The sequence below is a fragment of the Mustelus asterias genome, chromosome 10 (genome assembly GCF_964213995.1).
Source record: "Mustelus asterias chromosome 10, sMusAst1.hap1.1, whole genome shotgun sequence".
NCBI lineage: Eukaryota > Metazoa > Chordata > Chondrichthyes > Carcharhiniformes > Triakidae > Mustelus > Mustelus asterias.
Window position 1 is genome coordinate 105,726,088 of NC_135810.1, and position 14,250 is coordinate 105,740,337.

Consider the following 14,250-nt stretch of genomic DNA (forward strand, 5'->3'; position numbering starts at 1 on the left):
TCTATGATTCTATGATTCTATGGCTGATCATCCAACTCAATAGCCTAATCCTGCTTTTCCCCATAACCTTTGATCCCATTCGCCGCAAGTGCTATATTCAGCCGCCTCTTGAATACATTCAATGTTATACAAACAAAGCATACCGTACATAGAGAAGGAAAGGAGAGGACGCAGAATGTAGTGTTACAGTCATAGCTAGGGTGTAGAGAAAGATCAACTTAATGCAAGGTAAGCCCGCTCAAAAGTTTGACGGCAGCAAGGAAGGAGCTGTTCTTGGGTCGGTTGGTACGTGACCTCAGACTTTTGTATCTTTTTCCCGACCGAAGAAGGTGGAAGAGAGAATGTCCGGGTTGCCTGGAGTCCTTAATTATGCCGGCTGCTTTGCTGAGGCAGCGGGAAGTGTAGACAGAGTCAATGGATGGGAGGCTGGTTTGCGTGATGGACTGGGCTTCATTCACGATCCTTTAAGTTTCTTACATTCCACATGGTCCCACACAGGAGGTCAGTAAATACAATTAGAGCTTGTGAGATTGGGGGTAATACACAGTATGGATTGAGAATTCATTAGCAGATAGCAGATAGAAAGCAGAGGGTAGGAATAAACTGATCCTTTTCAGGGTGGCAGGCTGTTACTAGTGAGATATCGCAAGGATCAGTGCTAGGGTCCCAGCTGTTCACAATTTACATAAATTATTTGGATGTGAGGACCAATTGTAATATTTCCAAACTTGCTGATGACACAAAACGGGGGAGGAATGTAAATTTTGAGAAGGAAATTTCAAAGGAATTTCGACAGGCTAAATGGACAAGCAAGAACATGGGAGGTGGAATATAATGTAAATAATTGTGAAGCTATTCACTTTGGTAGAAAAAATAGAAAGGCAAAATATTTCTTACATAGTGAGATGTTGGGAAATGCAGGTGTCCAAAGGGTATCCTTGTTCATGAGTCACTAAAGGTTAGCATGCAGGTACAACAAGGCAATTAGGAAGGCAAATGGTATTACTTACAAAGTTCTTACATGGTGTGACAAGGTGTATGTAGATGAGATGGTTCCCCTATCTGGTGAATCTAAAACCAAAGGATATCATCTCAGGATAAGGGGTAGGCCATTTATGATTGAGGTGGGGAGGAATTTCTTCATTCAGAGGGTGGTTAACCTTTGGAATTCTCCACCCCAGAGAGCTGTGGAAGCTTAATCATTGAGCAGGCTCAAGACAGAATTCAAAAGATTTCTGGATACTGTTACGACGCGGAGGTTGACCCCCTTTTCAGAAGTAACGCTGAATCCCCCAAAGAGAAATATTTCATCTCGTAATCTGTTTAAAGTGTGTGGGAAGGTGTGTGAACTGTTCTTCAGTAATATTTAGTGGCTAACCAACAGAAATACCTGAAACTCACTTTAAAATGAACACTCTGCCTGTGAGCTCTTTCTGATTTAGTACCTTTCACTAGTTAGATGGTGCATTCTCTGAAGAGATCACAGAATCACAGAAACCCTACAGTGCAGAAAGAGGCCATTTGGCCCATCGAGTCTGCACCGATCACAATCCCACCCAGGCTCTACCCCCATATCCCTACATATTCACCCGCTAATCCCTCTAACCTACACATCTCAGGACACTAAGGGGCAATTTTAGCTTGGCCAATCAACCTAACCCGCACATCTTTGGACTGTGGGAGGAAACCGGAGCACCCGGAGGAAACCCACGCAGACACGAGGAGAATGTGCAAACTCCACACGGACAGTGACCCAAGCCGGGAATCGAACCCAGGTCCCTGGAGCTGTGAAGCAGCAGTGCTAACCACTGTGCTACCGTGCCGCCCATATATCTGAAGCTGGCAGAGTTGAGAGCTGCTCTGTCCCCCTCGAGGCTTGAGAGGTGGCAGTTCTTCTGTAGCTCTCCTGTTTACCCCCCCTGCAATCTCTTTTATACCTATGGTGACCTATCAATTTTCCGACCATGGGATTGGTCTGATTTTGTCAACACTATCAAATTGAAATGTTATAGGTTCCTGGTAGCTGAGTGCTTGCTTTAAATTGATTGGGCTAAATTTAAAAAAAACAAGTTGTCTTGTCAAGACTGCTGCTTGACATTTTGATACAAATGTTTCAGCTTGGATTCTGGATGTACTTTGTATTTTAAACTTCCAATCACTGAAACAAAACACCAGCTTTTAAATGGACCACGCAATGTTTTTCCCTCGAGTAATTTTGCAATATTTTACATCTTTATCAACATCAAATTCCAACTTCACAGACTCAACTTCGCAACATCAAGGAATATGGGGATAGTGCAGGAAAACAGCTTTGAGGTGAATAATTGGCCATGATCTAGTTGATTGGCGGAGCAGGCTTGATGGGCTGAATGACATACTCCTGTTCCTATGTTCCTAATACAAACCTGGTTATCGCAAGGTAGTTAAGCTTAGCCGTTGTTACTAGGCTATGAACGTCTTATCATGCCATTTTTAACCCTACAATCTTTATGTTGCTGAGCTGCCTTGGGTCACACACGTTTCTGTGCATATCTCCTAGTAATTAACTATCCCCACCAAAAGGGCGGCATGGTGGCACTGTGGTCAGCACTGTGGTTAGCACTGCTGCCTCACAGCGCCAGAGACCCAGGTTCAATTCCCGGCTTGGGTCACTGTCTGTGTGGAGTTTGCATGTCCTCCCCGTGTCTGCGTGGGTTTCCTCCGGGTGCTCCGGTTTCCTCCCACAGTCCAAAGATGTGCGGGTTAGGTGGATTGGCCGTAGTAAATTGTCCATTAGTGTCAGGGATAAATGTGTGGGATAGGGTCTGGGTGGGATTGTGGTCAGTGCAGACTCAATGGGCCGAATGGCCTCCTGCTGCACTGTATGGATTCAATGATTCTATGATTCTAAATGGAGGCCATCTTACTAGCTCATGATGAGCTCCCCATAAAGCATCCTAATCTTCTCGATTTCCATCTCAGCCTTGTTATTGTCCTCTTATCTGGTTCTTCACAGCTTGCTTGCAAGCAAAACCTGTTGGCCAGTTAATCCCGCCAGCAGTGGGCATCATTGCGGGTGGGACAAGAAAGCTTGGAGAGCAGCCAAAAGTCAACTGATTGGTGGGCAGCTCTTGGAGGGCAGGGGGTCAACTTCTGGGGTCCTCAGTCTGGAGAAAGGCCCACTGTTGTCCACCTAGCTGCCTGATGAGCAGAGGATATGGTGGGCCTTCCTCCTCACAGTCAGCATGGGTGTCTCACCACTTTTTCAGGCAGCGTGCAAGTCACCTTTCGAAAACAGACAATTCCACCTGATATTGCAGATCGAGATGACCTTTAATACAGTTCTATTTAGCGTTACACCGCAATACATTTCTGCTTTACATTTTGCAGACAATGGGGAGATTTTTGTCATCGGGAATCGTAGCAGGCGGGAGGGGGCCACGCAAAGGTCCATTGACTTTGGGTGGGATTTTGGGACGACCGCAGCCGGAGAATCCCGCCCAAAGTATATGAGTTTCAAAATTGCAAACTCCATTTAAAATTTAAATGTGTTCCTTTTTCTTATCAGGAGACCTTAAAGTCACCAACTGAACTCAAAAACAGTCACCACAAGTCGTTGTCTCCTTGCCAAACCCAAGACTGCAAACTGGAACTAAAGTCAAGTGCGGCAGAGTCTCAGCAGAAAGTTTCTCCCATTCCCAGTCCTGTGACAGGTAAAAGTGTAGACATGTACACAGAACATTTAACGTAAATGTCACTGTTGGCAAGGATTGCTCATAAGCCCAAAGCTCAATAGATTGGCCTCTGGGATGGGATGGTTGTCCGATGCCAAGGGACCGAGTAAACTGGGCCTATCTCCTCAGATGAACGGGAGGTGATCTCATGGAAACTCACAAGATTGTGAAGAGGCTTGACAGGATAGACACTGAAAGGTTATTCCCCCTCCCCCAACCCCCACCCCCACCCCCCACCACCCCCGGTTGTGGAATCTAAAACAAGGAGGTACAATTTCAGGATAAGGGACTGTGGTGATTGTCCCTTTAAGGGCAACACAGCAGATTAAGGGTCACATGGCCTGGGTGACCAATCGGGACTCAGACTCTGGAATCACCCCAAGGTAAGAGAGGCTCCAAGGCAGAGACATTTTGGGAGCTAGCTACAGCCATGTGGCTACTGTGCATTTCTTGTTAATAAGTCCTTTTTGTATTCACTAATGGAGTGAATGTAAGTGCCACTTTACATCTGGTGACAAGGATAAATTATATTGACACTGCCTCTGGCCCGCCACTTGTGAATATCCTGTTTTAATCTAAGTCTAAAAATATAGTACTCACCAGATGTCTCCCTTTGGGCGAATAGACCCATTTGACTTCCTTACGGAGGACTGCACACAGTGATTGGAATTATACCGCCTCGCCCGCCCCAGAATCGGAGCAGGCGAGGCTCGCAGAACCGCATTTTCTGGGATCTTACAAGCCTTGGGCGGGCGAGGCGGTAAAATTCCAAAAATATGTTGAGCACCTTGGGAATTATTTCCAAGCAAATGATATAGGGCAGGAAGCAAAATACAAAGCAATGCTCCTACGTTTTTTTATTTGATTTATTATTGTCACATGAATTAGTACACAATGAAAAGTATTGTTTCTTGTGCGCTATACACACCATTCATAGAGAAGGAAAGGAGAGAGTGCAGAATGTAGTGTTACAGTCATAGTTAGGGTGTAGAGAAAGATCAACTTAATGTGAGGTAGGTCCATTCAAAAGTCTAATAGCAGCAGGGAAGAAGCCATTCTTGAGTCGGTTGGTACGTGACCTCAGACTTTTGTATCTTTTCCTACGGAAGAAGGTGGAAGAGAGAATGTCTGGGTTGCGTGGGGTCCTTAATTATGCTGGCTGCTTTACTGAGGCAGCGGGAAGTGTAGACAGAGTCAATGGATGGGAGGCTGGTTTGCGTGATGGACTGGGCTACACTCACAACCTCTTGTAGTTCCTTGCGGTCTTGGGCAGAGCAGGAGTTCTGTGCTTGTGGAAGAGGAGCGAGTGTTTGTGGAACTCAGACCAATGGCTTTATTCACAGTCTTACACCCCCAAGTATGCTGATTTCAAATCATTTAGTGAACTCATGGATTTAGTGAAGGTTCAATTGCGACTTGAACCATCAGTCATGCTCCAGAGATTCAGATTTAATCTGAGAGTGAGAGTCTTAGGCGAATCGATCTTTACTTACATTGCTAAACTGAACCAATTATCCAAGTATTGTGATTTTGGAGTCACCCTAAATGACATAGAATTATGGAATCCCTACAGTGCAGAAGGAGGCCATTTGACCCATCCAGTCTGCACTGACTCTCTGACAGAGGAACTTACCCAGGCCCTCTCCCCCATCCTATTCCTGTAACCCCACAAATTTACCACGGCTAATCCCCCTAACCTACACATCTTGGGACACTAAGGGGCAATTTGTTTTGCTATGGGCAATCCACCTAAGCAGCACATCTTTGGACTGTGGGAGGAAACCGGAGCACCCGGAGGAAACCCACGCAGACACAGAGAGAATGTGAAAGCTCCGCGCAGGCAGTCACCCGAATCCCTGGCGCTGAGGCAGCAGTGCTAACCACTGTACCACCGTGCCAACATGTTAGGGGAAAGATTAATTTGTGGGGTGAGCAACAATGCTATTCAATGCTGATTGCTTGCAGAGGTCGACATAAATTTTAAACAAGCCATAGAAAGCACTGAATAAGGTGTCAGGGTACTGCCCAGGCATGCCCCTCTTCTCCATGGGCGCTGTACTGAACTGTGCACTCTCGGCAGGCATTCGCAGTTCCCTGTTGTAAACTTCTGTTGCAAACTGCAGTGACCTGACGTCATGCTGTTGGATGGGAGGTGTACTTTTCTATGTGGGGGGGTTGTTACATTGGGGAGGCCCGCTAATTATATTAAAATGTATTCAAATAGCGTGGTCATCATTGCATAACAGGAACCCCATTTCATCACTGGTGGGGGGGGGGGGGGGGGGGGGGGGGGGGGACAGGGACAAAGGAGAGGGAAATCCTGCTCCATTTTGGGATTCCTCCTAGATTCTCCATTGTCCCCCTACCATTCCTGTCCACTAAAAACAGGGACAGAAACCCCCCCCCATGCCCTCAAGATTATGAACAGGAGAAACTTGTAACTCATTGGCTCCCAAGAATGCTTGACCCCCTTCTCCAATCTCAGACCCAAGACCCGGACTGGCTCAGTCTGGGAACCAACCAATCCCCCCTCCTTGCAACAGTCCAGCCAACGTGCAGCTGTGTTTATTCACATCGGCCAAAAAAACGAACCCAAAAAATTATTTGGGCCAGTTTTGGACAGAAATCAAATTCTCCCACCACCAAGTGCATCCAAAATAATGACACAAATAAAAACATTCCTGTTGAAAAGCCCGTGGTAAGAGGAACTGCAATGTAAACGTAGCATTAATTAAGAGGGACTATAAGTGACAATTAAAGGAATGTAACATTAGAGATGGGAAAGTAAGCAGACTATACTTAACAGTGTTTTCATATTGCAAACCACAATTTTGCTTGGTATTTTATACTTTACCATTAATCTCTTTATTAATTAGGACTAATTTACTAACTAGGGTGGCACGGTGGTTAGCGCTGCTGCCTCACAGCACCAGGGATCTGGGTTCGATTCCCGGCTTGGGTCACTGTCTGTGTGGAGTCTGCATGCTTTCCCCTGTGTCTGCGTGGGTTTCTTCCGGGTGCTCCGGTTCCTCCCACAGTCCAAAGATGTGCGGGTTAGGTGGATGGGCCATGATAAATTGCCTCTTAGTCTCAGGGGGATCGGCAGGGTAAATGTGTGGGATTGTGAGGGTTGGATGAGATTGTTGTCGGGGCATGCTCAATGAGCCATATGGCCTCCTTCTGTAGGGACTGTAGGGACACTATGATTCTAATTAAAGGAGGATTTCATAAACTGTTATATTGTGACCTACTTTACAGTCACAGTAGGAGAATCTTTTTTTACTGTTGATCAATTTTGAGCAACATTTTAAATCACATTATTTACATTATATTCTGTCTTTACGAGACCCTACGTCCTTGTACGTCATCGTGTACATGAGATGTTTCGTAATGTTACTAAGGAAGGGCTCTCTGAACTTGTAAGCCTGTGTAAATAACTGAATGCTATTTCCTCTGATAGGCATGTAAGTCTTTTAAAGAAATATTATTCTACTTGCAGTAAATCGGCACTCATCGGCAACACCACAAAATGCGAGTGACAAAGACGGCAGAGACCAACACAGCAAAGAGAAAACTTCTCCTTCAGCCAGTCAGCCATCGTGGATGGAACTTGCCAAGAAAAAGGCAAAAGCTTGGAGCGACATGCCACAGATAATCAAATAAACTCCCCGCACGGAACTTCTCTAAGTGATACCTGGAACCCTCATAGCTGCTAGTTTTTGGGGCATGCATTAGATTGTCCATAATGTTGATTGACAATGAGTTAGGATCCTGTGTCGAAATGTAGGTCACCTTAATGTTCTGTTGTTTTTGTTTGGAAAACAAGAAATAGAACTTTCCTCAGACTGCTACACCTCGTGTATCAGCACCGGATTCTGATGAGGGGGTGAGCAGGGGGTTGTGATCAGACAAATAAGTGCAATACAGATTCCAGACTGCATGTAATGGCTTCTTGTCATGTCCCAGGTCTACTTGGTTGGGACAATGTAGAAACTCAAGTGTCAATTTTCTTATGTCTTCTAGTAGGTGACCACAGTTAAAGTGTTGTTCTTGTTACTAACTTGCTCCATTTGTTTAGGATACAGAGGGTGCTGTACGGCAGTGCGTGTGAGAGGGGAGAGAGAGAGAATGTTGGCTCATTCTGTCATAAACACTGTCCACGTACATTTACATTCAAACGATCCGCAAGTGTTTTTGCTGAGAGTGTTTTGCAGCATTGAGGAAGAAGCATGTTTTGGATGGGGTGTAAAAAGTTCTGTCTGTATGCTTCTTAAGTATTGGTAAATCTTTGTAACGATTTGCCATTCTGCATTATATAGTTCCACTCTCCTTAAAACAAAACTGTACAACGACACACTAAAATTGTGGGATGTACACACACACGTTAGTTAATATTTTGTCAGAGGTGTCTAGTGATGGATGGAACTTGTGCTTGGGTTTGCTTCACGTTTTGGGTTTAACGTCAACATTAGTTGTAATTGTTTATGCTTCAAGCAAATCAGTGCATATATATATCCTATATATATATCCTATATATATATCATCCTGCAGGGTTTCGCAAGGCTGGGTTCTGCATTGGGGTGGAAGAATCACTTTAATAGATCCGCAAATGAGCTGATTCTCTTTATCATCTCTTGAGTCTTGCTGCAGCTACTGGTCTTCCCAGCTGCGTTCCTTAATATCAGGATGTCCCGACTGAAACGGGATATTCCGGGTGTGCAGATTGGTGGGACTTTCAGTGGCTGGGCACGTTGCGAGACGAGAAAAACACAAGACTCATCCTGCTAATCACACGATACAACGTTAACAGAATTATCAACGACCACAAGGGACCCAGACATGAAAATGAGGGAAGCCTCCAGTGGCGGGAAACTTTGGGAGCCATAGTCAAAAGAAACCTGTTCTTCCCAAGTATGTTACACTTAGCGTGTATCATGTGGTTATTTTATTCATTGAAAAGGATGTGGGCGTCGCTGGCAAGGCCAGCATTTATTGCCCATCCCACATTGCCCTTGAGAAGCTACTCAATGAAGCTAACTGGGTACAGACAGCTAGCTGTCTATGAAATTCTTTGCACCGTTATTAACTATTAGCAGATGCCTGGCATCCTCTTTTGTAAGGCCACAGTTGAACTGGTACAGTGTTACTCCCTAGCTGTACATATGTGCAGATATATTAATAACGGAATTGTAACTGAACACACCTACAGGAGCAGTGTGGTCATTTGCACAGGAAAAGGTGTAAAATATTTTTCGAGAATCTTGTATCATAGTAAACTAATTATATTGTCCATGCCTGCATTTAAATACTCGTAACAATGCAAATTGCACTATATGTTTTAACCTTCAATGACTTTATCATATTCATATGTAGTGACAACTCTAGTGTGTAAATATGTACCTGCCAAAATATTTTCCTAAATTGCCAGAAGTTAACTCTCACTGTGATACAGTTACGTTTGGTACAAAGAGTTAAATGGTTTTGGAACAAATCATAGACAACATACACTTTCAAAAAGTGCTACGTATCTTTAGGTAATAAATTCAGATCTGACATATTATCATCTGTTAGTAACTTCGCTCCACATACTCCACTGCTAAAAATGCAACTCTTAATAGTTGACTTGATATTAGGCAGTGGAAGTTCTTGGTTTTTTCAATCACAAATTATGGGTTCAGCAGTTTCCTTTCCTTACTCAACATTTCCACGGATTTATATTTATGCCTGTTGGTACACATGTATGTATGTGTGTACCCGTGTATATATTTAGAGCACTGTGTACAGCATCGTGCGCGGTATCTAATTCTGTTGTCATGCCACGTAATGCATATTCATGCGGAATGAGTGTTCGAATTACTTTAGTCAGCTATTTGTGTGCGTGAATTGCTTTCGAGGAAGTCTGAATGCTCATAATGCACTCCAGAGACGATGTTTCTTTTACTGTTTTTCCACTCCGAAGTAAAAAAGTATGCATCTTCCAGAGTGAATATTAGTAAGGAGGTCACAGTATGAAAAATAGAAGCTTTCTTTTCCCCCTTTATATGAGAGAGGAGTCAATGTTAGGAATTTCTATTGCATTTTTATATTACATAGGAATTGGTAAAGACTGGTATGGTCTTTCTGACTCATCCCAAAGTCCAAAACCTACTGGTCCACGCCTGTCCACTGTTTTCACGTGGGGGGCACATTCCCATTTTTCTTACTCAAGAGCTGATGAACAAATTTTGGGAAGATAAAGTTTGGCACAGCATTAAATGTGGATTTCAAAAATAAAACTGAGGAATGAAAAGAACAACTTGCTGAGTAACAGAACAAGAAGATGGGTTTTAGAGTGTAATAGGGTGAAAGTGTGCGTTCCCAGCTCGCTCCCACACTCAGGGTGCTCACTGTGAGTGTGGGTGAGAGTGTGTGATGGTGTGTGTGTGTGGGTGAAGGTGAATGAGAGCCCTGAGCTGGGAGTGAGCCAGACTGATGGACACACCCTGCACACACAATCCACCTACACTCACTCTCTCTCTCTCTCTCTCTCTCACTCCCCCTCACAACCTCTCATCCCTCCTCTCCCCTCCTCACTCTCCCAGATCCTTCTTCTCCCCTCCTCACTCTCCCTCATCCCTCCTCTCCCTCCTCACTCTCCCTCATCCCTCTTCACACTCTCCCATCCCTCCTCACACTCTCTCATTCCTCCCCTCCCTGCTCACTCTCTCATTCCTCCTCTCCCCTCCTCTCTCACTCTCATCCCCCTCACACTCCCTCACTACCATCACACACTCTCTCTGCTCTCATATTCTCTCACCTGAACCCCCACACTCATTCTCTCTCACACAGTCTCCAGTCACTCACTCAGATGCCAGTGGCCCCCCTCTCCCCGGCACCCCCGCTGCCCAGCACCTGTGCCCCCCGCAACCGGCAGCTCCGCTCCTTGGCTCCCAGACCTCAGCTCCCTGAGGCCTGATCTTCCGGGCCCAGAACTCACCACGCTGGTTTTGGCCACACCACCAATCACGAACTGCTTCTCTCCCACATTTGCTGCTGATAGGCTGATTAGAGAGCCTATCAGCAGCAAACATGGGAAAGGACCAGCCTGTGATTGGAGGACCAGCTCCGGGCAAAGTCATAACCGAGGTTACAGTGGCATTCTGAAAACTGGCCCCGGGGGCCACATAGAGGGGCTTTGAGGGCCGCATCAGGCCTCTTGTTGAACAAACTGTACTATACATTCTCTTTGCCGATGCTCACCCGCCAACCAAATGGTGGCTCAGTGGCGGAATCACATAATAAGTCATGGCATCGGGTTCAGATTGTCATGGGATGGTGGGATGGAAGATTTCATTCCCCAGTAGTGTCACCGGCAATGCCACAGGGCGGTGCCAAGCTGAAGCCAGGTGCATCTCCCTGGGCAGGTAAACAAAAATAATCAATAGTGGATTTATTCACAAGCTAGTCTCCCACACCTCATAGCGACTGGTTCTGAGTCACATCGATGTGGAGATGCCGGCGTTGGACTGGGGTGGGCACGGTAAGAAGTCTCACAACACCAGGTTAAAGTCCAACAGGTTTATTTGGAATCACGAGCTTTCGGAGCGCTGTGCCTTCATCGGGTGAGTGGAGAGGTAGGTTTCACAAACAGGTCATATATAGACAAAGATACGATTGCAAGATAATGGTTGGAATGTGAGTCTTTTCAGGTAATCAAGTCTTTACATGACTCCGTTACAAGTCTGTACCTGTAAAGACTTGATTACCTGAAAAGACTCACATTCCAACCATTATCTTGCAATTGTCTCTTTGTCTATATATGCCGTGTTTGTGAAATCTATCTCACCTGATGAAGGAGCAGCGCTCCGAAAGCTCATGATTCCAAATAAACCTGTTGGACTTTAACCTGGTGTTGTGGGACTTCTTACAGAGTCACATTGACAAAGAGGCCCCAGTAGTGAGCCGTCCAGTTAAAGCCAGGCTGCGTTTGGTGCAGGATCCAGAGAGGCCAGCGAAGATAAACTGGGAGAATAATCGGGAGAGATTTCCCATTTTTAAAAAAACTATATAGCTTCAAAATAAGTGTATGCAATATTGGAGCACAAACACATGGTGAATGGTTTAGTGGAATATTGTGTGTGGTGAGCTGATGATTTTTGAATCAACTGAAGCCCTTCCAGTCATCCCAGACATTTTCATCTTTAATAACTCCATATGATGTTTCTCTGCTGCTCATTGAATGGACACCTCATCCTGGTTAATACAAGCAGGTTGCCACCTCAGTTACAACAACAGATGGGGAAATATTGTATGAATGTATGAAGGATCTGAGCACTAATATTGCAAAGAGCGGTTTCCAAGTCTATTAAGCCCCCACACCTGCGAATGTAACTCTGAATTCGCGCTGGTCCACATAGATTGCACCCTTAGTTTATAAATGCCTGCATGAAGGTACTATTTATGCACTGAATTTTATTGTGCATTCGATAAGGGATAGTAAATCCATTCAGGAATTCTGGTTCATTCAGTGGCATCCCATAGCACTGGTTTGGAAATCCTGGAATGACCAATCTGTTAGATGCCGTGGGATTTGTGAATAGGTGACCTGCAAGGGGTGCCTGATTTGCATATTTGGTGTTTTTACCTGCACTCAAAACTCTTCCAATTAGATGTCAGCAAAGCTGGTACTGCTTAATGGTCTCCAATCTGTCAAGCCTGAGCCTAATACTACTGTGCGATGCACCAGACTGTTAAACAGCCTTACCTTTATGTTGCTACATTTATACTACCTCTCCCTACTTTTATATTGTTAGAACTTCCTACTTGTTAATTCATGATGGAAATTAAAGGATTATTTTTTACTAATCTAAAGATGGCACTCTTTTTGTACTGAATGCAATGATTTACACACAACCCATTTTGCAAACACAAGCTTAAGTGTGTTTGTGTGGGATGGTAATGCTAAAATTCAGGGTTGTCATTGGGTCTCCTTAAATCTAACGGTGACCATCTGCACTTTCTTGTAACTGGGTTTAGGTATCAGATTTCATAGAACATAGAACATAGAACATTACAGCGCAGAACAGGCCCTTCGGCCCACGATGTTGCACCGACCAGTTAAAAAAAAAAACTGTGACCCTCCAACCTAAACCAATTTCTTTTCGTCCATGAACCTATCTACGGATCTCTTAAACGCCCCCAAACTAGGCGCATTTACTACTGATGCTGGCAGGGCATTCCAATCCCTCACCACCCTCTGGGTAAAGAACCTACCCCTGACATCGGTTCTATAACTACCCCCCCTCAATTTAAAGCCATGCCCCCTCGTGCTGGATTTCTCCATCAGAGGAAAAAGGCTATCACTATTCACCCTATCTAAACCTCTAATCATCTTATATGTTTCAATAAGATCCCCTCTTAGCCGCCGCCTTTCCAGCGAAAACAATCCCAAATCCCTCAGCCTCTCCTCATAGGATCTCCCCTCCATACCAGGCAACATCCTGGTAAACCTCCTCTGCACCCTCTCCAAAGCCTCCACATCCTTCCTGTAATGTGGGGACCAGAACTGCACACAGTACTCCAAGTGCGGCCGCACCAGAGTTGTGTACAGTTGCAACATAACGCTACGACTCCTAAATTCAATCCCCCTACCAATAAACGCCAAGACACCATATGCCTTCTTAACAACCTTATCTACTTGATTCCCAACTTTCAGGGATCTATGCACACATACACCTAGATCCCTCTGCTCCTCCACACTATTCAAAGTCCTCCCGTTAGCCCTATACTCAACACATCTGTTATTCCTACCAAAGTGAATTACCTCACACTTCTCCGCATTAAACTCCATCCGCCACCTCTCGGCCCAACTTTGCAACCTGTCTAAGTCTTCCTGCAAACTACGACACCCTTCCTCACTGTCTACCACACCACCGACTTTGGTGTCATCAGCAAATTTGCTAATCCACCCAACTATACCCTCATCCAGATCATTAATAAATATTACAGTGAATAAATTATTACAGTCATTAATAAATATTTCAGTGAAGACTGGGGTTGGAGGTTGATTATTTTGTCTTTTTGGAATGTTATCAGTGTCTTCCACCATGAAGATTGAGGCAAAGTATTTGTTTAACTCCTCTGCCATTTCCTGGTTCCCCATTATTATAGGAACATAAGAACTAGGAGCAGGAGTAGGCCATCTGGCCCCTGGAGCCTGCTCCACCATTCAATAAGATCATGGCAGATCTTTTTGTGGACTCAACTCCACTTACCCACCCGCTCACCATAACCCTTAATTCCTTTACTGTTCAAAAATATATCTATCCTTGTCTTAAAAACATTCAATGAGGTAGCCTCAACTGCTTCACTGGGCAGGGAATTCCACAGATTCACAACCCTTTGTGTGAAGAAGTTCCTCCTCAACACAGGCCTAAATCTGTTCCCCCTCATTTTGAGGCCACGCCCCCTAGCTCTAGTTTCACCTGCCCAGTTTTTCCTAGTATTTCCCCAGTCTCATTCTCTAAGGGTCCAAGTTCAGTTTGGCCTCTCTCTTACT

General features: G+C 44.9%; 1 protein-coding gene across 4 annotated transcripts in view; it reads left to right on the top strand.

Moving 5' to 3' along the window:
• LOC144499841 (CRACD-like protein) overlaps window positions 1–12,717 on the top strand; it is a 200,891-nt gene extending 188,174 nt beyond the window's left edge. For all 4 annotated transcript variants that reach the window (XM_078222377.1, XM_078222375.1, XM_078222376.1 and 1 more), the window contains 2 exons: window positions 3,548–3,692; window positions 7,213–12,717. In XM_078222377.1, the coding sequence (XP_078078503.1) occupies window positions 3,548–3,692; window positions 7,213–7,376 (309 nt within the window). In that variant the 3' untranslated portion in view covers window positions 7,377–12,717. The remainder of the gene's footprint in view (window positions 1–3,547; window positions 3,693–7,212) is intronic.
• Window positions 12,718–14,250: the final 1,533 nt, after the last annotated feature.